At 46.5% G+C, this 24,860-nt stretch overlaps 1 protein-coding gene across 2 annotated transcripts in view; it reads right to left on the bottom strand.

Moving 5' to 3' along the window:
* Positions 1-24,860, bottom strand: part of WDR90 (WD repeat domain 90) — a 1,426,420-nt gene that overhangs the window by 1,064,533 nt on the left and 337,027 nt on the right. For both annotated transcript variants that reach the window (XM_085628141.1, XM_085628142.1), the window contains exon 19: positions 19,653-19,888. In XM_085628141.1, the coding sequence (XP_085484267.1) occupies positions 19,653-19,888 (236 nt within the window). The remainder of the gene's footprint in view (positions 1-19,652; positions 19,889-24,860) is intronic.

Below are 24,860 nucleotides of genomic sequence, written 5' to 3'. Positions count from 1 at the left end.
CAGAATGACGTCGGAGTACTTAGAAGCCGCCCTCGCGTGCTGACGTCAGTTCTTGTACATAACTTTCCGCGCCAGGAACGCAGAGCCATGCAAGAGACCGACACTGGTGCCAAAAAGTCTAGGGCCCTGAACAGGATGGCCTTAACCCTAGATGTCGGTTCGCAGAACGGGGAGGATGGGTGGGTCGGTGAGGAATCTAACTAACTAATGTTTCTTACAGATACATCGTTACCGAAGGTATGTAACTTGTTCATCTGAAAGAAACACGTTAGTTAGATTCCTCACCTTAGAATAGATACCCCGGCAATACCAACCCCAGTGGTGGGTCTGCGAACCAAGATCACACCAGAAAGTCCTGGAGAACAGAACGGCCAAAGAAGCCATCTCTCCGGACTTGGCTGTCCAGGCAATAGTGCTTGGCGAACGTGTGCAGTGAGGTCCACGTCACCGCCTGACAGATGTCCTGCAAGGGAACTCCCCGTCCCAGGGCAGTTGTCGCCGCTGTGGCCCGGGTGGAATGGGCTTTCAACCCAACAGGAGGGTCCTTTTTCACCAAGGAGTAACAATCCTTTATACACAATACGACCCACCGTGAGATGGTCCGCTTGTCGCTTGTGTACAGCCCTCCCCTTCTTAGCACCTACGTATCCAAAAAAAAGTTGGTAGTCCACCCGGAACTGTCTGGTGCGGTCCAAATAAAAGGACAGCGCACATTTGGGGTCCAGACGGTGGAGCCTCTCTTCCTCTTTCGAAGGATGCGGAGGCGGAAAGAAGGTGGGCAATGTGACAGATTGCCCGATGTGAAAGGGGGTCACCACTTTCGGGAGAAAAGAAGGACGAGTCCGGAGGACAACCTTGTCCGGATGAACAGAAAGAAAAGGAGGCTTAGATGACAGAGCCTGGAGCTCACTCACCCGTCTAGCCGAGGTGATAGCTACCAGGAAAGCAGTCTTAAGAGTCAGAAGACGAAGGGGACAATTGTGAAGAGGCTCAAAGGGAGCGCACATCAGAAAGGTCAAGACAAGATTCAAATCCCACTGAGGCATTACGAAGGAGACAGGAGGGAACATGTCAGTAATGCCTTTAAGAAAACGCGAAACAAAAGGGGATTTGAAAAGAGAAGGCTGATCAGGAAGCCGTAAGAAAGCAGAGATCGCAGAAAGATAACCTTTCAAGGTGCCCAGAGCAGAGCCCTGCTGGGCCAAAGAAAGAAGAAAGAGGAGAACCTCAGAAAGAGGGGTGGAAAGGGGATCCACAGTCTTTGCTGTGCACCATGCCACAAATTTGTTCCACCTGCAGGCGTATACCGAATTCGTGGAGGGACGCCTGGCTGCCAGAATCACATCGCAGACTTCAGAAGGCAAGTCAAATGACATCTACTGTCGCCGCTCAATCTCCACGCATGGAGGTGGAGCCTGGACAGGTTCCGGTGGAGGACCGTCCCCTGCTGCTGCGACAGAAGGTCCTCCTGAAGAGGCAGTCATACCGGAGGATCGATTGACATACTGAGTAGCTCGGGATACCAGTACCTTCGTGCCCAATCCGGAGCCACTAAGATGACTTGGGCCAGGTCGCGCCTGATCTTCTTCAGCACTCTGGGCAGAAGTGGTATAGGCGGAAAGGCGTCCAACAGACCGCAACTCCACTCGCGACGAAAAGCGTCTCCGAGCGAGTGCCGCCTTGGAAATTCCAACACGCAGTACTGCTGACATTGCGCATTCTCTTCGGTGGCGAATAGCTCTAACCAAGGCTCTCCCCACTGCAGAAAGAGACCTTGCGCCACGTCCGAGTTCAGACCCCATTCGTGATCCATCATGCACCGGCGGCTGAGTTCGTCTGCTCTGGCGTTCAGAGAGCCCGCCAGATGTTGAACCACCAGGATCATGCCCTGGTGTTCCAGCCATGTCCAGAGGCGCAGAGCCTCCTGACAGAGGGTCCACAACTCCACCCCGCCTTGTTTGTTGCAATACCACATGGCGGTGGTGTTGTCCATGAACACCTACATGACACTTCCCCGGACAGAGGGAAGGAAGGCTTTCAGTGCAAGCCGGATCCTCAAACTCCTGCCGAGAAGACACTTCATTCTTTAGATGTCAAAAGATGTCTGAAATTTTACCTTCAAAGAACGGCTACTATTCGTAAGAATGACCAACTTTTTGTGTCCTACGGACGGATGCAAAAGGGTCATCTGGTCACCAAACAAACATTTGCACGCTGGATATCTACTGCAATTGCCTTTTGCCATCAACAAGCTTGAAAACCACTTACTGCAACTGTTCAAGCGCATTCTACCAGAAAGGTTTCCTCTTCCACTGCGCTTTTTGCTGGGGTGCCTCTTCAACACATCTTCAGAGCTGCAACTTGGTCCAGCAGACAAACCTTTGCAAGACATTACTGTCTGAATGCTGCTGACAACACTGACACAGCTGTGAGACAAGCAGTCTTTCGTAATCTTTTTAAATAAGGTGAGCCTCTGATGCTTCCCTCCTCCTGTATACAAGGTACTTTTGTTGTATATATATATATATATATATATATATATATATATATATATATATATATATATATATATATATATATATATATAATCTATATATATAAAAAAACAGCTCCAGGGGTTGCCCGATCTTAGGAGGCACTCTATGCCATCAATGGTTTTCAAAACCTTTAGTGGTGCAAACGGGGATTCTGCTTGTTGATGCATTAAGCAGTTCAAAAGTCCGTAATGCCTAACGCGTTTCAAAGTCAGGAATCTTCTTCTTCAGAGGCTTGGACATAGTGAAGGTGAGCACGCTCTGGTCCCGCCCACTCCTTAAGTACAATTCTTGCCTGTCCTGGATGGACTGCTCATGCGAGTCTGTGCAAGGCATTCTGGACCGGGTAGTTCAGAGCGCATCTTTACTCGATGTCTGCACTCATTAGCTGCTACAAAGTTACTGGCCCCCAGACGGGCCTCAACATGCAGGTCCCGTTTCAATCCAGCATGGCATTCCAAGGCGCGATTCAATAGTGATTTGGATATATCGAATCGCGCCTTGGAATGCCATACTCGGTGTCAAAGTCTCATGGTGAAAAATATGGCCAGATCTTCAAAAATGAGCACTAGTGCCTATGACCGGCACAAATTAAGCACTGTCTACTTCCTCTATTCATACTGAAACAAGGCTGCTTTTTACTTTTTTTAAACTACAAACTATGCTGCGCCGGCACTACTCCCAGCTCTACTCAGGGACCTTAAAATGGACAAGGCAGAAAGAAAATGCTTAAAAGGGTGTGGCGGGCCCACTGCCTTCTGCACGTGCTGCAGCTCACAGCTGTCTCGGCTTTGCTGGAAGAGAAGAGTACGCTAGACAAGTTTCCTACTACTTGAAAGGAAGGGGGAGGGGAATGTTCAAAGACATCAAGGACCTCGACTGCCACCTGCCACACAACACACCAATAACACAGGCTGGGTGTGGTGGATGGAAACTGCAGTGCAGAAAACAAGGTGACACAACAGGTGCATGCAGGCACCTACGGTAGGTTTTATTCAGCCCTGAGAGGACAAAATTGTGTCTGTTACAACTTCCCATTCTCCTTGAATAGAAAGGGGGGCGAGAGGGGTCACGATCCCCATCCCTCGGGTTTTATCAGCTTTTGCATACATGCACCATGTATCTCCTTTAACTCTGCCAACTTTTGAAAAGTCTATCAATCTGAAAGAAACACGTTAGTTAGATTCCTCACCTTAGAATATCCCCAGGCGTCAGGCTGGAAAGATTTTTTGTAGCAATACCGCTCCGCGTCCGTCATTGGCGTCGTGTGCCGGAATGACGTCGAAGTACTTACACGCCGCCCTCGCACGCTGACGTCAGTTCTTCTTTTTTCCGCGCCAGACAGCACCGATCCGGGAAGAGCTTACCCCTTAGTCACTTTTTGACTAAACTTTTGTGACTGTTTTTGGTCTTCTATCGACTCGACTCTGGTGCCGGTAGGATGCCTAGGTTTAAAGCCTGTGTCTCCTGTCATCGACTGATGTTGGTGACGGACCACCATCGCCGGTGCCTTTACTGCCGGGGGGTTGACCACGACGCGGAGTCGTGCCTTGATTGTCAGGCCTTGACCTCGAAAGCTAGGCGGGAGCGGTCCCGTAAGCTTCTCGAGCTTCGGCACTCGGCTCCGCGCCGTTCACAGTCCCGGATGCCGCGATGCTGGGCCCACTGAAACCTCAGGTCCCACTGCAGAGCCCGCATTCGCCACCTGGTGTAATGCACCAACAGGATGCAGGAGGCCATCAGCCCCAGAAGCCGCAGCACCAACCTGACTGAAACCCAGGATAGAGGCCGAAAGATGGGAATCAGAGCCTGAATATCCCGGACCCGCTGTTCCGGAGGATAGGCCCGGAACTGCGCCAAATCTAGAACCGCTCCGATGAAGAGTAGCTTCTGGGAGGGTCTCAGGTCTGACTTCGGCACATTGATGGAGAACCCCAGCAAATGCAGGAGGTCGGCCGTAGTCTGGAGATGGGAGACGACTGCCTGGGGTGAGCCCGCCTTCAACAACCAGTCGTCGAGATAGGGGAAGACTGGAACCCTTAATCTGCGCAGATGAGCTGCGACCACCGCCATCACTTTCGTGAACACCCGAGAGGCACTGGTGAGGGTGAAGGGGAGCACAGTAAACTGAAAGTGCTCGTGGCCTACCGTGAACCACAGGTAACGCCGGTGGGCCGGCAGGACGGGGATGTGGAAATAAGCATCATGCAAGTCCAACGCTACCATCCAGTCTCCAGGGTCTAGAGCAGCCAGAACCTGAGCATCTTGAACTGACGCTCCTGAGGTCCAAAATGGTGCATAGGCCCCCCTTTTCCCTTCTTGGGAACCAGAAAGTAGTGGGAATAACAACCCCAACCTACTTCTGGGCCAGGAACGCACTCGATGGCCCCCTTGGCCAAGAGGGCCGTAACTTCCTCCTGTAGAAGTTGCAAGTGATCCCCCGACATGCGGTGGCATGGCTGGAGGGGTCGCCTCGAAGGGGAGGGAGTAACCCCTTCGGACGAATTTCAGCACCCACCTGTCCGATGTGATGGTACGCCAGTGGAGCAGGTGATGGCGAACTCTGCCTCCCACTGGCGTGGAATGAGCCTGAAAGCTCGGACTAGGAGGGCTTTGAGGCGGATGCTGCTGGGGCAGATGTGGGCTAATCGGCTCTCTGTCCCCCTGCTCCGCCTCGGCGGAATCCACGTCCGCGACCGCGTTGAGGCTGATTCTACGGCCTGTGGCTAGACGGATGTGAGGGGGCGCCCCTTCCTTGGCCACGAAAGGGGCGAAAAGCGGAAGTTTGCGGGCGCGGGGCCGAGATGCCCAAGGACTTGGCCGTAGCCCTGGAGTCCTTAAAGCGCACTATCTGCTTTGTCGCCAAAAAGGCGACGGCCATCGAAGGGCATGTCCATGAGGGTGTTCTGGACATCCCTGGAGAAATTCGTGGATCTCAGCCAGGCGTGGCGACGAATCGCCACCGTGGTCGCAAATGCCCTGCCTAGCGAGTCCGTTGTGTCCAGCCCACATCGGATTGAATACCGTGCCGCATCCAGTCCCTCGGCAAGAGCCTGGGCGAGCCGTGTCCGGGCCTCGTCCGGACATTGGGCAGCACGTCCGCCACTGTATCCCACAAGAAGTGGATGTAACAGTCCAAAATGCACGCAGTGTTGATAGATCGCAACCCCAAACTAAGGGAGGAGAAAAGTTTCTTCCCAAACTGTTCCAACCTTTTGGATTCCCGATCTGGGGGAGCGGATGGGAAGGCGGTCTGGGAGGTAGAGGCCTGGATAACCAGGCTCTCGGGCGTGGGGTGAACTGACAGAAAGCTGGGGTCGCCCAGTGTGGGGTGGTGGCGCCGGGCCATGTTCCGGTCCACAGGAGGGACTGTGGAGGACTTGGACCAGGTGCCCATCAGAACGTCCGTCAGTGCTTCATTGAACTGCAGTAGAGGCTCCGAGGATCTTACTTGCGGTTGAAGCACTTCAGTGAGGAGATTAGTCCTCACGGCCACAGCAGGGAGCTCCAGCCAGAGGGCTTCGGCTGTCTTGCGCAGCACCACAGAATAGGTAGCACCCTCCTCCGTAGCCACGAAGGGAGGAGAGATGAAGCCAGTGTCAGGGGAGGTGTCAAGACCACTGGCATCCCCCAGCTCTTCTGCCCAGTCCGGCGATAACTGGCACTGCTGTGCCAGAGGGTCCTCAGAACCCTCCCAGTCATCGCTGTCATCCGACTCCTGGTAGACAGGTGGAATGGTTGGAGCCGGGCGGAAGATGAACCTGTCATCCATCCGACGCCGGGCCTGGACCGCGACTAAACATGGGGACGACATCGTCCGAAGACGGCACCAGGGGCGGCACCGAAGGGGTCGACACCGGCAGAGGGGTCGTAAGGTAGGTCGGCCGGCGTCGACCAGGATCCAGGCCTGGATCCCACGGGGGCCTGCGGCATCGGGACCTAAGTCGACGACGGTGCCGGGGCCGGAGCCTCCGGGACCCGAAGGCGTGCCGGCAGGCGTCAACGGCAGAGCTAGACTCCTCATGGCCACGAGGAAGTCTCTGATCTCCGCCGGAGTCGCGTCAGAGGGTATGGGGTCGGACGCGACTCCTGTGGCTCTGACGGAGCAGCGCAGGTGGTGCCACCCGAACCCTCAGCCGAGTCGCGCGACCGGCGAGGGGACTCAGAAGAGCGATGTCGCCTCTTCGACTTCTTCTTACTGTGCCTCGACTTACCGGAATGCGAGGACTTCGACCCCGACGAGCGGTGATGGCTCCGCGACCGGTCCCTCGACCTTGACAGGGACCGTGAGCGGCGCGGAGCCGACTGCCGGATCTCGAGCAGCTTGCGGGACCACTCCCGTCTAGCCTTCGAGGTCAAGGCCCGGCAGTCGAGGCACGACTCGGCCAGTGGAAGACACATCAACAGCACAATCAATAATTTCCGATGAAATTCTTTCTCCTTCTTGAAGAATTTTTAATGCCTCTGCTTTAGACGCCTCTAGTATTAGATCTACAAGGGATGATATGTCAGACCACATTTGTCGGTCGAAACGGCCCAAGATAGCTAAAGAATTGGCCGCACGAACTGTAGTTGCCGCCATAGTGGAAGACTTCTTGCCAATACCATCAAGGTGTCTACCCTCTCGGTCTGGCGGTGCAGATAATGGAGCTGATGGATTTCTGGCCTGACGCTGTGCTGCCTTAGTAATAATGGAATCAGGCTTTGGTTGTGCAATGAGACAAGCAGGTGAATTTGCAGGGGCTTTGTATTTCTTATCCAGCCTTGGTAGAACAGCTGGAATTGAATTAGGATTTTGCATGAGCTTGAGGCCTTCTTGCCAAATAAAAATCAATGATGGGAATAGAACAAACTTGTTTTTGAGGCTGATCCTTAAAATCATATAGGAAACAATCCTCCTCTCTGGTGGTCGTAGGAAGGTGGAATCTTTTTGCCGCTCTTTCCATGAGTAAATGAAAAACACCTATGTCGACTGGTGGAGAATCCAGAGGAGCTGGAGCAGTGGGAGACGGTGTTTGAATCTGATAGTTGTCCCATTCAGAAAGAAGGGATCTGTCATCCAGCTCACCTTCTTCCCGGTCACCTTCATCATCATTATCGTCGTCATTATCCTCCTCTATGACTTGAGGAACATCGTGATGTTGAATTCTGGTCGCCGACTGTTAGATTTGGGGGTCTCTTGTTGGCACAGGTAGGTACTTGTGACAAATAGGGACCCTCGCCTCTAGTCAGGGTAAGGAGGTACACTCCTAAAATAACCCCTGCTCACCCCCGTGGTAGCTTGGCACGAGCAGACAGGCTTATCTCAGAGGTAGTGTGTAAAGCATTTGTGACCACATACAGTAATCCAGTGACAACACTACAAATGGACACCACACAGGTTTTATATTAAAAATAAGTATACTTTATATAGATTTACCACAAGACCATAAACGACAAAAATACACAATACTATTACTTTAAGATGGTAGTTTTTAGCTTAGTTCAATTCAGTTCTTAAGATGCGACACTTTGCGTCAATGTACCTTACGATGCGTTGCGCTTCCATGACAAGCAATGTCGCAGCGATGGAAATGCGGCAAAGTTCTGGTGCAAAGAAATTAAGACGTGAATGCGGCACGCTTCTCTGGGGATGCGAGAAGTTCTCGGTTCGATGCGTAGACTGCAGCGGCGACACCCTTGTTCAGAAGTGCGACGGCAACAGCTCCACTGCGACACTCTTCTCCCACGATGCGTGAAGCTTCCGCACAATGCGACAACTACAGCGGCGACATCCTTGTTCAGAAATGTGACGGCAGCAGCTCCGACGGCAGCGCGCTTCTCGGGGATGCGAGGCGCTTTCTCCGATACGGTGCAATGCGACAGTTCCAGCGGCGACACCCTTGTTCAGAAGTGCGGCGGCAGCAACAGCGACGGCGACACGCTTCTTCCTCGTTGCGAGACCCTTCTCTCGATGCGGTGCAGTGCGACAACTCCAGCGGCGACACCTTTGTTCAGAAGTGCGAAGGCAGGCAGCAGCGACGGCGACGCGTTTCGGCATTGTTGAGTCGCGCTTCCAGCTCCTTGCGACATACAGTAAATGTAAATGTAAATGTAAATGTCAAGGTACTTATAGAGCGCACTGTCACCAGACGGCCACCTTGCGGTGTCGCCTTTGCGGTTTCCTGGCGCTGATACTCATACCGCTGTGGAACCCCTCCTGGCTTTCCCTGTGAAGTGTCCACTCCTGGGCACCCCCAGGGTGAAGCCAGGCATCCTTAGCGCTGTTGGGGCCGGTGTGGAGGCTAAGCAAGCTATTGCCCAGAGTTGCAGCGTGGGGCCCATGATTAGAATAGGCACCGAGGCGAGAATAGACAGGTCCGAGGAAATTGAGCCCGAGCCCCGCCGAGGCGGGAATCGAACCCTGGTCCCTGGCCAGAACTCTGCTTCAGGGTCCGGCGCTCTAACCATTGAGCCACACTCCTCCACGTCCCTCAGAAGGCCCAAAACAGCAGAAGGCACTTCCAAAGAACTCTGGGGAACTGGGGGGTTGAAGTCTGTTGTCCCTGAGACTTCAGCAGGAGGCAAGCTCTGTTCCAAGCCCTTGGAGATCCTTACAAGCTGAAATAAGCACACAAAGTCTCTTCTCCTTCCTTTGGCAGTCAGGCAAACCACTGCAGGCCAATCCCCCAAGCAGCACTTCAGCTTAGGGATAGTCTCTCCTCAGTTTCTTGAGGTTCCGCTCCTTAGTAAAGGTTTCTTCTTGTTTCAAAAGTGATATAAATTCTTGGGATCAGGGTCCCACTACTTATACCCCCAAATCCTTTGTCCTCTGAGGGAAGAGGGGCCTTTGCCCAGTCCAAACCAGTTCCTGAGCACTCTGTTTACCAGACTTCTCCTTTCCTTTCACAGTGCAGGGCAGAAACATCAGACGCCCCACAGGGGATGAAGCCAGCATTGTGGAAGGCAAGTACAGCCCTGCAACACTTTGTTGACAGGATTCCTTCTCTTCATTCACTGTGCAGGACAGAGACATCAGCCGCTCCCCAGGAGGTGGAGCCAGCATTGTGGAAGGCAGGCACTGCCCTATTCAAGGTTCAGGTGTAACCCCTCCCTCCCATCTAGATGCAGATCTCTCTATTCACCACTGGGCTGACTCATCCTGTCTCTTGGAATCCCCCAGCCCTGTCACTCACAGAAACCAGACAAAGGAATACCCAACCTAGCAGAGGCAGGCTTGAAAGGTTAGGCAAGAAAATACCTACTTTCTAAAAGTGGTATTTTCAAACACAGAATGTTAAAACCACCTTCACTAAAAGATGTATTTTATCATTCTGAGCCCAGGCATACTAAACTCTAATTTCTAGCATGTTCTCTGATTCAGTTAAGATTATAAACATGTAATAATCTAACAGCCCATTCTGGCCTATGGAGAACAGGTAGCCTTGCAATAGTGAAAAAAATGGCTGTAATCCACTATTAGGACATGCCACACACACTAGGGCATGCCCTACCTTATACTTACAATGCACCCTGCCCTTGGGCCTACCATAGGGGTGTCTGATATGAAGAAAAGGGAAGGTTTAGGGACTGGCAAGTGGGTGCACTTGCCCAGTCAGCATGACAGTACCAGACTGCACACAGGCTCTACAATGGCAGACCTTAGACACATTTTACTAGGCTGCTTCTGTGGGTGGCACAACCAGTGCTGCAAGCCCAACAGCAGTATTTGGATTTACAAGCCCTGGGCACACTCAATGCACTATACTAGGGGCTGACAAGTAAATCAAATCAGTCAATCATGGAATCACTAATCAATACATTCATTTATAGTAGGGAGCACTTGCACTGTGGCACTGGACAGCAGCGGCACAGTGCCCAAAGCATCTAACACCAGCAAAAACACATGCGGCAACAGAAAAAATGGAAGGGAGACCCATGCCAATGGTGCCAGGTCTAACACCGATGTAGAAGGTGTAGCAACTGATTTTCTAGTAGGAAGAGGCTGTAGAGGTGCTTGCAGCGTTGGAGAGGACTGTACTGAACGTGGAAAACGGCGGTAGTAATCATCCAACATGAATTGGAGGTTGGAAATAAGAATTAAAGGTATCTGTGCCATAGGAAGTTCTGGCACAGGCTGTGTGTCACAAGTAGAAAAATCCTCTTCTTGTAGGTCATCATCGTCATCATCATCATCATCAGAGTCCTGACATTTTCTAAGAAGTTCAGAGGGACTGCGAACAGCCCAAAATCTGTCATCATCCTCCGATTCCTCATCGTCAGAAGAAAATTCAGCTGGAGGTTGAGAAGGAGTTTGAATTGGCATCAGGGTATCCAAAGAGGAATGTCGCCGTTGAAGCAAAGAGCTTGAAGACTTCAATGGTACCAGATCCATGGATGCAGTTGTAGCTGTCACCGTCGACGATAGACGTCGTTGTTGAGACACCGTCGTAGACGAAGCCACCGTCGATGACGAAGCCACCGTCGATGACGAAGCCACCGTCGACGACGAAGCCACCGTCGGCGAATGCTTTTTCTTATGTTTGCTTGCCGCCGCCGACGAAGTCAAAGGAACAATAGACAAAATAGGTCTCACCTTAATGGATACAAACGTCGACGGTGAAGATGCCGATGACAGGATCATAGCTGGCTTCATAGACACAGATGTTGAAGTCGTCGACGTAGACGCGACGACAGCAGCTCTCATCGACGGAGGAAGTGACGACGAGCTCGTCGACGAGATGGGCAGTTTCTGAGGTAAAAACTGCGCAGATGGATCCGGACACCCTAGAATCAGATCTCGGGGGTGTAGAAGGTGCAGAAAGACTCTGAGGGGAAGAAATCACCCCTTTTGAAGTTGAAGGTTGGATACTGGGCTTATCCACATGATGTTTCTTCACCACTTTAGGATTTGGAGAAACCTTTTGATACTCACTGGTTCTTTTCAAGGATGAATAAGTCTTGACTGATGACACACTTTCCACATCTGAGAGAGGGTTCTCTGTAGCCACAGAAGCAGACGCCCTTCTCTGTCCTTTAGAGTCTTCTGAGAGAAGGTTCTAAATATTTTACAATCCTTTACCTGATGTTCAGGATATAGGCAATAGATGCACTTTTTATGAGGGTCTTCAGAATGAAGTCTCTGTTTACCACAGGTTCCACAAGGTCTGAAGAGGGATTTCTTGGTGGTAGACATCATAAATCGAACTTTCTGAGAAGAAATGAGAAGAAAACTGAGCTTAGCTAAGGGAAACGCCCTTCACGCGACGTGCGGTAGACAATCTGAGGGCCTGAGCCTCTGAGGAGAACATTCTAAGAGGGTGCTGGCGCCTGATTGGCTGGAATTTGGACTAAAACATAATGACAGTGATATGTTATAGAGGTGGCAAGTTGTCTATCTATAAAAACTCTATGGTTTTACTTTCTTATATGCATATATGGGCTTATGTTATTACTATATTGCTATGTTATGTACCGTGGGACTCCCACTTTGACGACAGGGAATATTCAAGCATGTGAATCTATCAAAGACACCCCAATACTGGAGAACCAAGCTTCACAATTAAAATCTCCACTTTGACCCCTAGTTTCTGCTGAAATGTTTTGCATGCTCTCTTTTCTGCAGGTTAAATGGAGACCCCAGTGTGCAGATTTAGGTGGCTCTGCGGTCCCCCTATTGGTGTGACTGTGACCTAATCACTGGTGGAAAGGGCCTGCATTTGTTATGTAACTTTGTCTACTGGACTCAGCTTTTTGCGGCCTGTATTGATGCTGCTCCTGTTAACGGATCTGTTATTACCTTCATTCATGGGGACGTTTCTTTTAGCACAAACGAGTTTTTATCCAGGCTCAAAGGGATACATAATATTAGAGAATCAAATATTCTATTCCATTTAAACTTGAGATCTTACAGAAGTCTTGCATTTTTTTCAAATAAAGTCCAGAGACTTTAAAATACAATCATTATTGCAGTTACCGAGCAAGCTCTCCTACTCCTGTGCTATTTAAGCACTGTAAACACGCGTTGATTATTACTGAACTCAATAATAGTACTTACTTTATCGACTTTGGATAGATGAAAGGCTGAGCAGAATTGCCAGGATTTGAACCTGTGGCCATTTGTTTACACACTGATCTCTACATGGGATGCACTAGTCCACTAAGATCGAATACCTCCCACGCCTCAATCTTGGCCAATCACAGAGTGGATTCAGTTTTTGTTGTGGAGTTACTTTACCTGCCCAAAAGGCTCCACTCCCATCAAGAATTGTTCTGCTCGGCCTCCCCCCTGCAGTGCCCCTGTCTAGCGCCAGCTCATGCGTTTTTCCACAGGATGTACGTTTGATCTGATGGAAAAGTTAACCAAATACCTGCACTGTAATCCTCCCTGTGATCCAGTTTCTGAAATGGAAAATAAACTTCACAGTAAACATTTCCTAAACCTGTAAAACATTTCAATACATCTGAGCAGTCGCGGGTTTCCTGGTTTCCACAGGTAAAAATAGTTTCATCACACAGCGTGAGTGTGTGAATAGGTTTCCTGGAGACTGCTTTTTGCTCATCATTACTTGCTCTCATATCCATCTCGTTTGCTTGCTTTTTATTCAATGGCTTTCCTCACCCCTGGAGCAAAGTTTATTTAGCTTTCCTTTGGCTGCCTGACTTGGATCCTTCCATGGGGCTATTGTCGACAGAAAAAAGGTAGTGATGTTGAAGAAGGCTTGTCCACGAGGCAATGGTGGACGGTCGAATTCTGTGGTCAGCAACGCTAATGCATTTTTGGCATTGTAGTGGGTGCCGTTGTTGAAGTCATTAGCATCGCCGTCGAGACGGTGAAGGTGTTAGATTTAGGCCTTCCTGTTGATGAGTATGTGTAACATGTAGAAGAGTGTACTCCTTGTGAACTAGTAGGAGTAAGCTCTGACAGCGAAGCTCCTGAGAAGAGGACTTTACGCTTCTCTTTTGAACAGCCCTTTTGTGAGTTGCATGAGTCTTTTAAGTAGCTTAGAGAGGGTTTGGAGTATGTTACTCCTTTGATGACATCCTTAGTTGAAAGTTTTATCAATGTCTCAAAAATTAGGTGGGAAGCCTCGGTATGAGCTCAATAAGGTAAGAAATCTGGATGATCTGATGAGAAAAGTATTTCCCTACGGCCATGGAATAGAACTGACATATATATTTCTTTATCTGAAGAGATCCTGTGATGGAAATATTCTATATATAATCGATTGGATCCTGTCCTAGGTTCTGGCGGCTGATCTTGGATTTGTTGAGATAGTCTGCTTACGTTGGATGCATGTGGGGTCTGAGAGATATCCCATGGGTTGACATCTAGCCCCACAGCTGTGGAGCTTGATGGGAAGGCGTACTTGAACGAGTACCTTCTAGATTGTTAAGGTAATGCATGCTGACTATCTGTTCTTACTAATATTGAATAGCGAGCTATTGCTGTTGATGAGTAATGACGATGCACTGCAGACGCTTTGTAAAAGAAATGTTTTTTTAATTAAAGAAAGCCGTCCTAGTCCTGTAGAGACCCTTGTATTTACCAGGAAGAGGAGTAACGGGGAAAAGATGTAAGGTCTGTGAAAAGTGAGAGATTTGAGACCACCACTAGTATTACAAAGATATCTATGGTGATGTTCCAGAAGTCTTCAAAAAAAAACTTTCTGTTTGAAAGCCTGTTCTTGTAACTCATCTATTTATGATGTCATCCAAAGTCGTAAAAGAGGTACTGGATTGGCTGTGAAAGATAAGGTGTGCAGCACTCAGTTGCACAGGCATGTGTTTTGGAGAAATTTGTTGTAAAATGTCTTAGTCTCTGCTAGTTTTGAGCGAGAGAGAGATTGAAGTTGTCATAGATCTAGGACATGTAGTGAAACAGTGACTGACTTCAGATCATTGAGAGGACTATCATGCTGGAAGAGTAATGTAAGAGCAGCTTTGTTACTTTAGATTAGTCATACAGCATTGGAGGGTTTAGCAGCCAGTACTCCATGGTTGGGAAATAGCTGATGACCTTAAGTTGGTACTGGTGGTAGGAGTCTAGAAAGAATGTGTGAAGGTGATGCGAGGCCGAATGGTAGGACTCATAACTGGTAATTGGTGACCTATCTCGGAAAATTGGAGATACTTGCAATGTTTGGGAAGATTGGGAATGGGGTCATACGTGTCCTGTAAGTTCAGATATGTGCATAACGTGGGCTGTGAGAGGAAACATTTGAAAGGTCTAGGATGGGTCCCCATTTTTCAGTAGGAACCGATAGCTATATGGAAGTACGAAATCTGGTTTACTGTTGCGTAGCATGAGGAATGCTTCTTTGTTTAATAATTGAAAAGAAGGGGGGAACTTTACCTTAGCTGACTGGTACTTAATGAAACTATAGGGTAAGGCACAGGTGTCAATTTAATACCATGTTAAAGAAGTTATCTTTCGCCAATGGGGAAAGTAGTAGGAAATGGTTGCACCCAAGGGATGAGTGGTGATTGAAGGTAGGCGGTACCTGACTGAGGTCAGTATTTGAGAGCTGTCTCCCAACACCCGCTAGTGGTGGTGGTGGTGGTGGTGGTGGGTGGGGGCCGCCAAATGCTGTAGACGATGTATTGCTGTTAAGAGTGGCTGATGTGCGACTGGAAGGGCAAGAACTAAAGGAAGTACTGTCCTAAATGCTGAGAATGATTGAACTCGTTCCCAAGGAAAAAAGGTAACCTTTGAAGTGAAAGGTGCCAAGAGATGTGGCTGTGTTTGACAGTGAGTACGGAACAGGGTTTGGGAATTTTATGTCCAGAATCTTATACTACGCTACAAGTGAAAAAATATTTTACTTTAAGCCCTCTGTGCCAGCAACACTGCTGACCTTGCTAACTGACGGAATACTGCATATCTTGTGCACAAGATGTAATAGTGCATTTATTTTATACCACATTTGTTGGTCATAGTGCTGTAAATGGTAAGAGTAGTAGTAAAACGGAAAGTGATAGTTGACTTAGTGGAAACAACTTCTGCTTAAATAGTAAAGGTTCATACCCTCACAATGACTGTTGTAGAGGAATTTTAGAGAGATGTAAAACCTCTTGGGACGCACAGATTCCAGTTATGGCGACCCACTACCGAGACTGGTAAATTCTCTAGCGAGTTATATACTCTTATGCATTTGCCGTAATAGCACTGCAATTGGCTTGGTTTACAAACAATTCTTATACCTTCTCTGAAAATATACAATCAGTATGGGCATAGAATACGCCGAGGTCTTAGTTTGCACTATAATGTATTCTAAGAAACTATCTGTCACTATTACGGACATTAACAGTTGGAAACTGTTAGCAGGGTTTGTTTGTTTTGTTTTAAGTGTTATATATAATTTTGAATGCAAGTCCACCAAGGTATGGTTGGGATGGGGTAGTAGGTAGTTAAACAATCCATTCCTGGTCACATGGATTAGTTAGTAAGTTAAATCCTTTTGTGGTTTATTACATGATGATCTAGGATCGTCCTTTGGAGACTGCCACATCCCAAAAAGAGGTGTGAACCAAGAAGTTCCAAGTGGGGGAATCTCAGCGTGCTTTGTGAAGGGAAAGTTTGCTGTGGCAGTATGACCCTTGAAAGTATCTCAGATAATTGCATGCAGAACTTGAAGAAGGATAAGGACTGACAAATAAGTCATAGAACGCAAAACAAAAATGACATACCATCCCGTTATATTATGTGTACATGGAAGCCTTGATAATAATGCAGCCTCCTGATATTATTGGCTCGATAGATTATATGCAATAGAGAGCGACCATGTATTGGTGTAGGAAATAATGGTGCAAAAGCAATTTGCTCAGGCGATGTTAGAACCCTTGTCAAAGGAGATGGCGCACAGAATTCATTAGTTGACGTTATTGTCGATGAGTGTCTCTGCTGACTATCACTGCTGGAGACTTCCTGGACTACTGCCATCGTCGACAACCGCTGGACACCGCCGTCATCGAGCACCATCGTGGATGGCAGCCACAGCTCGCATGTCGTGGATGATTGTTTTTGTACATTTTAACTTCTTTACACCTCTTTAAATAAATATCTATTGCAGTCAAACATGATCATGTGAATCCTATACATTGTTTACCACAGGGCTCTCTAGTTGGGGCGGTCTGTCCCTGACTGATTCTGAAGCTGGAGTCTTCAGGCCCCCCCAAAGTACCATGGCCAAAGTGTTGACATTGACAGAGATGCAGAAACTGACGCTGATAATACAATTTGTTATACAGGTTGCTTTAGTGGCAAGGTCATTCCTAACTAGAGCACCTGCCTATAAAAGATTAGGAGACATTTCCCAGCCTAGAGGTAAAATCTCTGACCCGGGTGGTCATTTTTATCTTCCTCTCCTTAGGTGGAGTGACCGGGAATCATTAATACCTCGTTCTGGTTTGGGTTATGCCCTATTTCTTTTAAACTAAAGCATAATTGGATAAAATAGGACAAAAAATGTTTTTAAAAAAATAATGCACTCCGACGGGGAGGGCGTCATCGGCAACGCAATGGTCGATGGTGCTGTTCAATGGGACGTCAAGATGCCGTTGATGTTGATATTGAAGTCATTGGCGTCGTCAAGGTAGAGGAGGCCTTAGATTTAGGCTCTGCCGTCGATAGGTCTGAGGGGCATCATGAAGAGCGAACCTCAGGATGAATAGTAGGAGTTTAAGCCTCAGACAGAAGTACCTCAAGAGAATGTTTCACTTCTGTCCTTTGAACTGTCTTTAGCGACTCGAGGTGAGTCTTTCATTTGGCTTTGTGAGAGCGTATGGAGTAGTTTACTCTTTTGACCTTTTCTTTTTTTACCATCTTCGTCAGATGTAGCTATTGTTTTGATGCCAAAAAATGTGCCCTTCCATCTTTCCTTATGTGGAGTGAAGGACAAAGCACATGATGAGGGTAAAATCAAAAACCTGCCTTCCTTGTAGAAATTATACATGAAGATGTTTTTTCCCATGACAGCTTCAGGGTCTTGATTCTTGACATCCATTTTTTGGCGTTTCAAGCATTGTAAAGATAAAAAATAAAATTTTCAATACCCTTTGGTAGATAGCCGAGCAGAGCTCAGGGAGACTCCCTTCAAAAGACGCAAGGTAAAACATATGAGGGACTTAGCCTTAGTTGAAAGTGTTCTAGAGGGTTCTGTTGCCTGATTGGTTATCCTTCACTTTGGTCCTTTTTTCAAAAAAGGACATAAAGAGGCTATTAATCTGTCTTTTTTCCATTGCCATTATAGCTTATAATAGTGATACACACTGCTTTATTATAGAACCGTGGGACTCCCACTTCAATGATGTGGAAGCATTCAAGCATGTGAATCTATGAAAGATCCAATACTGGATAACCTATCATTACAATTTCTAACTATAACATCACTTTAACCCTTTGTTTTTTTATTGACAATATGTCCACTCAAAACACCAAAGGTTAAAGATAAGTTTTTGTTAGGACAACTTTATTTATTCTTTCTATACAAACCCTACTTAAACTATACGAACATTACAAATTCTAAAGTTATGCTTACAATTTAAATGTATAATATATGTACAACCTTTAATTTACTGTAAGTCGCGCACCTACGTACACATTCTTGTCAGATCACTCGCCACAGTACATTAACTAGAACATGCCCCTTCTCCATGCACTGGTTATACCCTTGCATATTATGTGACTTATAGCAAGTGAAATCATAGCATTCACTACAACACTTATTTCCTCTCAAATGATTCCACTATATGCAACGTCACTCTACTCTACTTCACTACATTCTTTTTTGTGCCTTAGGTTTTTTTCTTTTAAATCTTTATTTTCCCTCCTTCTGCTATTTAATATGTTATTGGCTTGTTCAAGTGTGTTGCCAAGATGTAAGGCAAAGACGGTAACTCCAGGTGACTTACTGTCTGCCTTATGACCATGATCATCGCAGCTTGGAGGTACTGCCTTAACATGAAGTCTAGGACAAACATTAAGACTGGTCTCTGCAGATTTATAATCACCCTCCCATCCTCACCTAATGGAGTGTATGGTTACATATGTATTGTAAAAGTAGAAATGACGAACAATGGGTGACTGAGGGTTCATTCTATGTGCAATCAAGCCCTATTCGCTGCATAGGAACATTATATTGAATGTAGAAAAAACGTGTTTCCGACATCCAGCATTGTGGCAGTCTATAGTCTATAAACTTGCCTTCCAAGTAAAACTACAATAGACAGACTAGTCTTTTCACATGCCTTTCATATCTGGCCAGGAAGGCCAAGCAATGAAGAGCCTTTAGAGCTAGAATACTGGTAGGCTGAATATTTTTCCTTGATGATTCAATGTTTCCTATTTCTATCCAAAAATGCCACAAATATTCGTGACACTGCTGAAATGACCCTCAGCAATTGAACACATTCCTTAAATTAAATGGGGTTTAGTTCCTCTTCAAAATGAGACAACTGTAAATAAAATATATGGAGTTCATTTTTATGAGGAGTCCAATTCATTGATTGACTTATGGAATACCATTTTCTTTGAAAGTGTGTGGTTAATGACAGTAGCAAGGAATCTGCAACTGAAGATGTGTATTGAAAAAAAATCTCCTCCTTCTCTGTGCATCTGTGTTCCCCACCCCCTATGTATAGTATGCCAACGAGTGAGGGCCAATCCAGTTGTTCTCCTGTGCCCTCCGAGTATTTTTTGGGCGACTCCATGTTTGAGTTTAACAAATATAAATGTGCTAGAATATACTTCCCTTCCCATACAAATGTTCAAGCGTAATCTTTTACTGTTCCCGTTCGCTACCCCTGAAATGTCAAGGGTGAAGAAGAAGTTATTTAGCAAGGAGGCAGATTTGTATTACTTCCTGGCTCTTATGGTTCCAAAGGCAACAGCAATAAGAGTTAGAAAGATTGCCTAAATACGCTTCAGTCCCATAGCCCTGGAAAACTGGCCTCCTAGTCAATAACTGCCATGCAGAGAGCATAAGACTGACAGATTCCTAAAAATAAAGTACGATACACATAGTAGTGACTATTTTCTCAAACAATATACACACCATACTCAAGAAAACCAGTGCCTATTGGTTGTAAGTGATAATAATGGGTGTGATAATACAAGGAACATTGGGCTGGCTTTCTTACCTGTTGCAATGATCCCAGGTCCCAAATCCTGAGGGTGTTGTCCAGAGACACTGTGATCAGCTTCTTCCGTATACCATCCACAGAAAAGGCTAATATAGACTCTGTGTGTGAGCGCATCAGGGTGCTAAAGGCTCTGGATGGAATATCAAGGTAGCCAAGATTCCCCATTGCTGTGGTAGATAGCACCTTCAGGCCATCTGGACTAATATTCACAGAGCTAACTGGGCCTTCATGTTCTACAGGAGTGAAAAAAAAGTGGGATAACACTTACAAAAGCTTCTAAAGAACTTGCTTACCCTGTTAAAAATAAAGTTATCAAATGTTTCAATGCTCTTGACTATTTTCGGCCAGGGACACACTCCAGAACCTCATATTATTGAACCAAAATGTAATCGCATGTCAAAAATACATTGTATGACCCTCCTTCAGTGCATGACTTCTCTGCACTGATGAATATGGTCGAACCCAATCTAAAGTCAAACAGAATGGTGAAGATTCCCTTGTATCATAGCACGTACAATTGCTAATGTGCAACTTGCTCTTCTGTTGCATATACTATTCTCCAAAGATCTATACTAATTAATAGAATGCCAGGCGTTGCCCACCGGTGATAGAAGAAACGAGTTACTTACTTGTAACTGTGGTTCTTCAGCATTGGTATATTTAGTGTATTCACAAGATTAAAGTACTCCCCAACATTGGGCTGGGAACCCCTCAGTAGCTAATGTTAACATCGCAGTATCCGAATACAGCAAATAACATAGGAAACAGGTATAATCTACTTGTAGCCAATTCACCTCTATATTTGACTACTAGTCTCATGAAAGGGGAGGGCACACAAATCTATGGAAGATACCAACGACGACGCACTGTAGTTACTGGTGTAAGTAACCTTTTCTTCTTCACTACGAGATCTTTCATTGATTCACATGCTTAAATTAAGATCACCAAAGCAGTAATAAACACTAAGCAGAAAGCACAGTCTGAAATGACGCTCATCTTACTGAAATAGATTGCGTAGGATCGCCTGAGCAACTGTTATATCGGTTTTTAAATGACTAGCCAAGCAATAATGCTTGCCAAAAGTATGGGTTGAAACCCAGGCTGCTATCCTGCATGATAGTAAGAGCCCCTAGGACCAGGTTGAGTTTTCAAACTGGCAGTATATTTTCCAGAAGAAGAAAGATTAGGAATAGTCCTTTCATAAATTCTTTTACTACTGTAGTCGAGAAAAAAGAAGGTCTGCTTGACGTCAGAGTATATCTGGCAGCTATTTTCAGATATCCCAAATAGAGGTACATTTTAGGCCTTTTTGCACCAGGTGAAGCAGGCAAGGCAATATTTCATGAGGATGCATTGTAAGGAGATTCGTTTTTAGAGAGCAAGCGAAAATGCAGAAGCATTTCTATTTCAGGGAATAGGCCTTCACCAAGAAAGCTTCTCTAGCTGCCAGCTGAATCTTTACACAGTTATCTGGAATGTTTAGGATAACAGAAGACTGAAGCAGTCATGCGCTGTGAGGAGGCTGAGAGAAGTGTGAGGGGCCATGCAGTGCAAGTGGTGTGATCAAGGGGCAGAAAACCAGTGCTGACCACACTTCAAGACTCTGGAGCAGCCGCACCAAAACCCAGCCGGAAGTCTCCTTCTGCCTTTATTCCCTTAAATAAAAATAATGAATGTGCTTAGAAACAGTGCTATTAAAGAACCCTTGACCGGACATCCAGTTGGCAATTCCCTTGGGTTAGCAGACAGTACCATTCAGCCACTAGATGTGGTCCTGTGTGTAAGTTTTGCAAAAGAACTGGAGGGTTTATCATTTAATCACAGCTTTTCAATTTTTAATAAAGCATTTTAACCTCTTCAATGCCCGTGACGAGCTGGTCTCGTCATGGGCCGCGGTTGCGCTGTGCCCATGACGAGACCAGCTCGTCATAAACCCCGCCCGCTAATGAAACGGCCGGCACAGGGCGGGGAAAGGGGCGGGCACTGAAGGGGTTAAGACATTGGCTTATTAGTCTTTTTTAGCAGTTGTATTTAGCGCTGTACATGAGCACCTGTTACATTATACAAGGAAACATTAATTTTTAACGGCAAGGGGGGATTAAGTGATTTGCACAGAATCATAGGATGTTGAGCCAATGCGTAAATTCGAGTTAAAAGTCAGCAGCTCTTGCTGTTACGCCACATCCTCTCCATGCCTGCCTTTGACTGCCCACCTCCAGCAATAATCACAATCCTTGTAAGGGTGAACCCTCAAAGTCACTAAATTAGCCTGAGCTCAACGCCCTGGTAGCCATGGCACATAGGAGACTGGCTTAAATTAGGGCAATGTGTAAAGTATTTATAGAGTACCAAAACAGTATTGCAATGCAAAACAATAAAAATGCCAAACCAAAGTAGAAAAAATAGAATAGGAACTATTAAAAAAATTATACAAAAATGTTAAAAATCCAATAAAGGGAACCGGAGATTTACATTTTTTAAGTTTTATGTAGAACTAGCTCCAAAGTGGTCAAAGCAGTAATGATAGCCAACGCTTGAGATTGACCTGGACGTAAGTGCAATTTGAAGTTGACCACGATTTACCAAGACAAACTTGATTGGTGTATGCGACCTGTACTCTCAGACTGTACCTTCTGACTTTAGTCCTTTACGTTCTATTTCACCACAGGAGTACACTTATAAAGCCCCCTTGGGACCTCAGGGGAGACGCTTAGGAGACTCACTGGGTGTCAGGTAAAGGCCTACAGCAGGCTCCACTCAAGGTCCAGTTGCCACTGGTCAGCTGGGCAGTTGCTAGAAAGGCCTCTTGTAGCTTCTTGCGTCCCAGTCACTTGAACAGGAGGTAAGCTATATAACCCTTTGCGTACACTTCTGTGTCCTGTGCACAAAAGGCAGCACGCCCAGCCCTTCAGGGTTCCTCTCAGGTCACAGATAGAAGGTACAGTCCTGTTCTGTTCTTCCTCAGGTCTGGGAGTGTTCTGAAGTGGGTGACTTAAGGTGTCACATTTATGCCCATCACGAGCCAGTGGGTGGGAAAGGCTCCTGGCCTCACCCTAACCAATGGGGTAAAAGTTCTTGGGACCAACCCTGCCCGTTTTGGGCATTTTCAAGATGGCAAAAGTCTCCTGCCACACTAAACGAGGGATCTGAAAGCTGGGTGTGTGTGATTGAAGTATATACTATTGTAATCTAGTGTTCTCTCACCTCGAACACTAAAATCCAGTTTCAGGCAACCACTGTATCCCCAATCAACCCGGAGACAAAGGTTTAGTAGGACAAAAGCAGGGTTTTCTTAAAAAAAAAAAAAAATACAAAATAAACCAAACACCAGACAGTGGATACACAATAATTGGCTTGGCATCCTGTGTCAACCTTTTAAGTGCACCTCAAGTATTATATTTAAAACCCAGAGACAGAAGTCTCATAGGGCAAAAGCAGGGTTTTCCAGCAATAAGACACAAGAATTGCTTTGGCATCCAGTTTTCGCCCTTTGAAGTGAGTCCCAAATTTTATATGTGAAACTCAGCAGACCTTTCAAGTGGGATTTGACACTCAAACAGGATTTGGCAGCGTAACATCAAAAAAGTAAGCTCCAAGCCCCCACCCTGCATAATCTATGAGGTTTAGAGGAGTCATCTGTGTCTATTCAGACCCACAATATCAATCACAGTCACCTTCCCTGTAACTCCTGGTAGTACTTTCACACATTTTTCATACCTGTTCAAATGCTAATCAGTGGCTGAGGGAAGTTGAAGAGCAAATGCAAACGGGCCTATAGGAAATTTAGACAAGGAAAAGTAACTTTTCTAAAGTTACTTTTCCTTAAGATTTGCTAAAGATCTGATTTCACCATATAACTGGATTATTAATTATTATTAAAAATAGTTGTTTAATTATTTTTTTGTTAGCTAGTCCCATTCCTGAGATACAGTATTAGGATTTTAATATGTACTCTGGTTTTCTACATAGGAGAGCTAGACCTGCCACAGTTAAAAATAGCTTTTGGGTGCTAGTCACTTTAGTAGTAGGACATGTTAACACAAAATTGCCACAGGTCCCACTTTTAAATACTATGCACTCTGCCTTTGGGGCAACAAGACCTACTTAATGATAAGCAATTATTAGTTAAAAGAGAGTTTTTTACCTGTAGGATTTATTAGTTCTTGATGTTAAGTTTTGAGAATCTAGTCATGGTTCTATCAAGTGGCAGTGCTGTGTGGAGGGGCTTACACTTGCATGCCCGAGCAAAGAGGTAACGAGGCTACCTGATGACATTTTACTCGGCAGGGTGGCATGATAGAATCACACTCTAACACTTGAGATTACGTCACTGAAGAATAGGCTGTTCCTCGTCATGCAGAATGTAAGAGGGCTGGGCTCGGCAGCTAAAAGGTATAAGACCATTGCATACTTGAAGAGAAGGAGTGCACAGATTGCATTACTCCACATACCCATTTTACTAAGACTGGGGTTTGTAGACTACAACGGAGATGGAGGGGTCAGATATTCGTGACTTGATACTCATTTTGCAAGGGGGTGGGCATCATCCGGATCAGGGCCGGGATCCCGTTCCCTGCCTCACATACCGTGGTAGATAAAGAGACGATATGTGCTGGTGGCAAGTAAATTAGATGGGCAGATGTTATTGTTGGGCAGCATTTGTGTGCCTAACCAGAAATGTACTTTTCCTTACATTGCTGACTTCGCAACTGAATCAGCAACCTGGGGGCCTCTATGCTCATAGGAAGGGATTTTAACTGTCAGCGATGTACACATAGACTGCTCTAACCCACATTTGGCAGGTGCTCAGTCCATTCAAGCAGCCAAAGGCTATACTAGTTGAATAGCGGATTAGAATTGGTGGATGTTTGGAAGCTCTAACACAGACACTATAGGGACTACTCATTTTACTCCATTATGTATGATGTTCACATGCAACTGGATGCAGTGCTCTGCTAAAGTACATTACGTCAGTGCATGGTGAGTTCGGAGTACTTGGGCAGGCCACTGTAAGACCATAATACACGTTTGGTAGGAGTAGAACTTGGGAACACCCCACAACCGATACACACATGTAGGTTGCAGCCTAGTGCCATGATATATGCAGAATTTCGAACCTTTTGAAGGAGGTGATTACGGAATACTTCCACACTAACCAAGGTACGGCATTCAACAGTTAGAGACATTTAAGGTGGTGGTGTGAAG

The sequence above is a fragment of the Triturus cristatus genome, chromosome 10, assembly GCF_964204655.1.
Source record: "Triturus cristatus chromosome 10, aTriCri1.1, whole genome shotgun sequence".
Taxonomy (NCBI): domain Eukaryota; kingdom Metazoa; phylum Chordata; class Amphibia; order Caudata; family Salamandridae; genus Triturus; species Triturus cristatus.
This window is presented reverse-complemented; position numbering and strand designations above follow the sequence as displayed.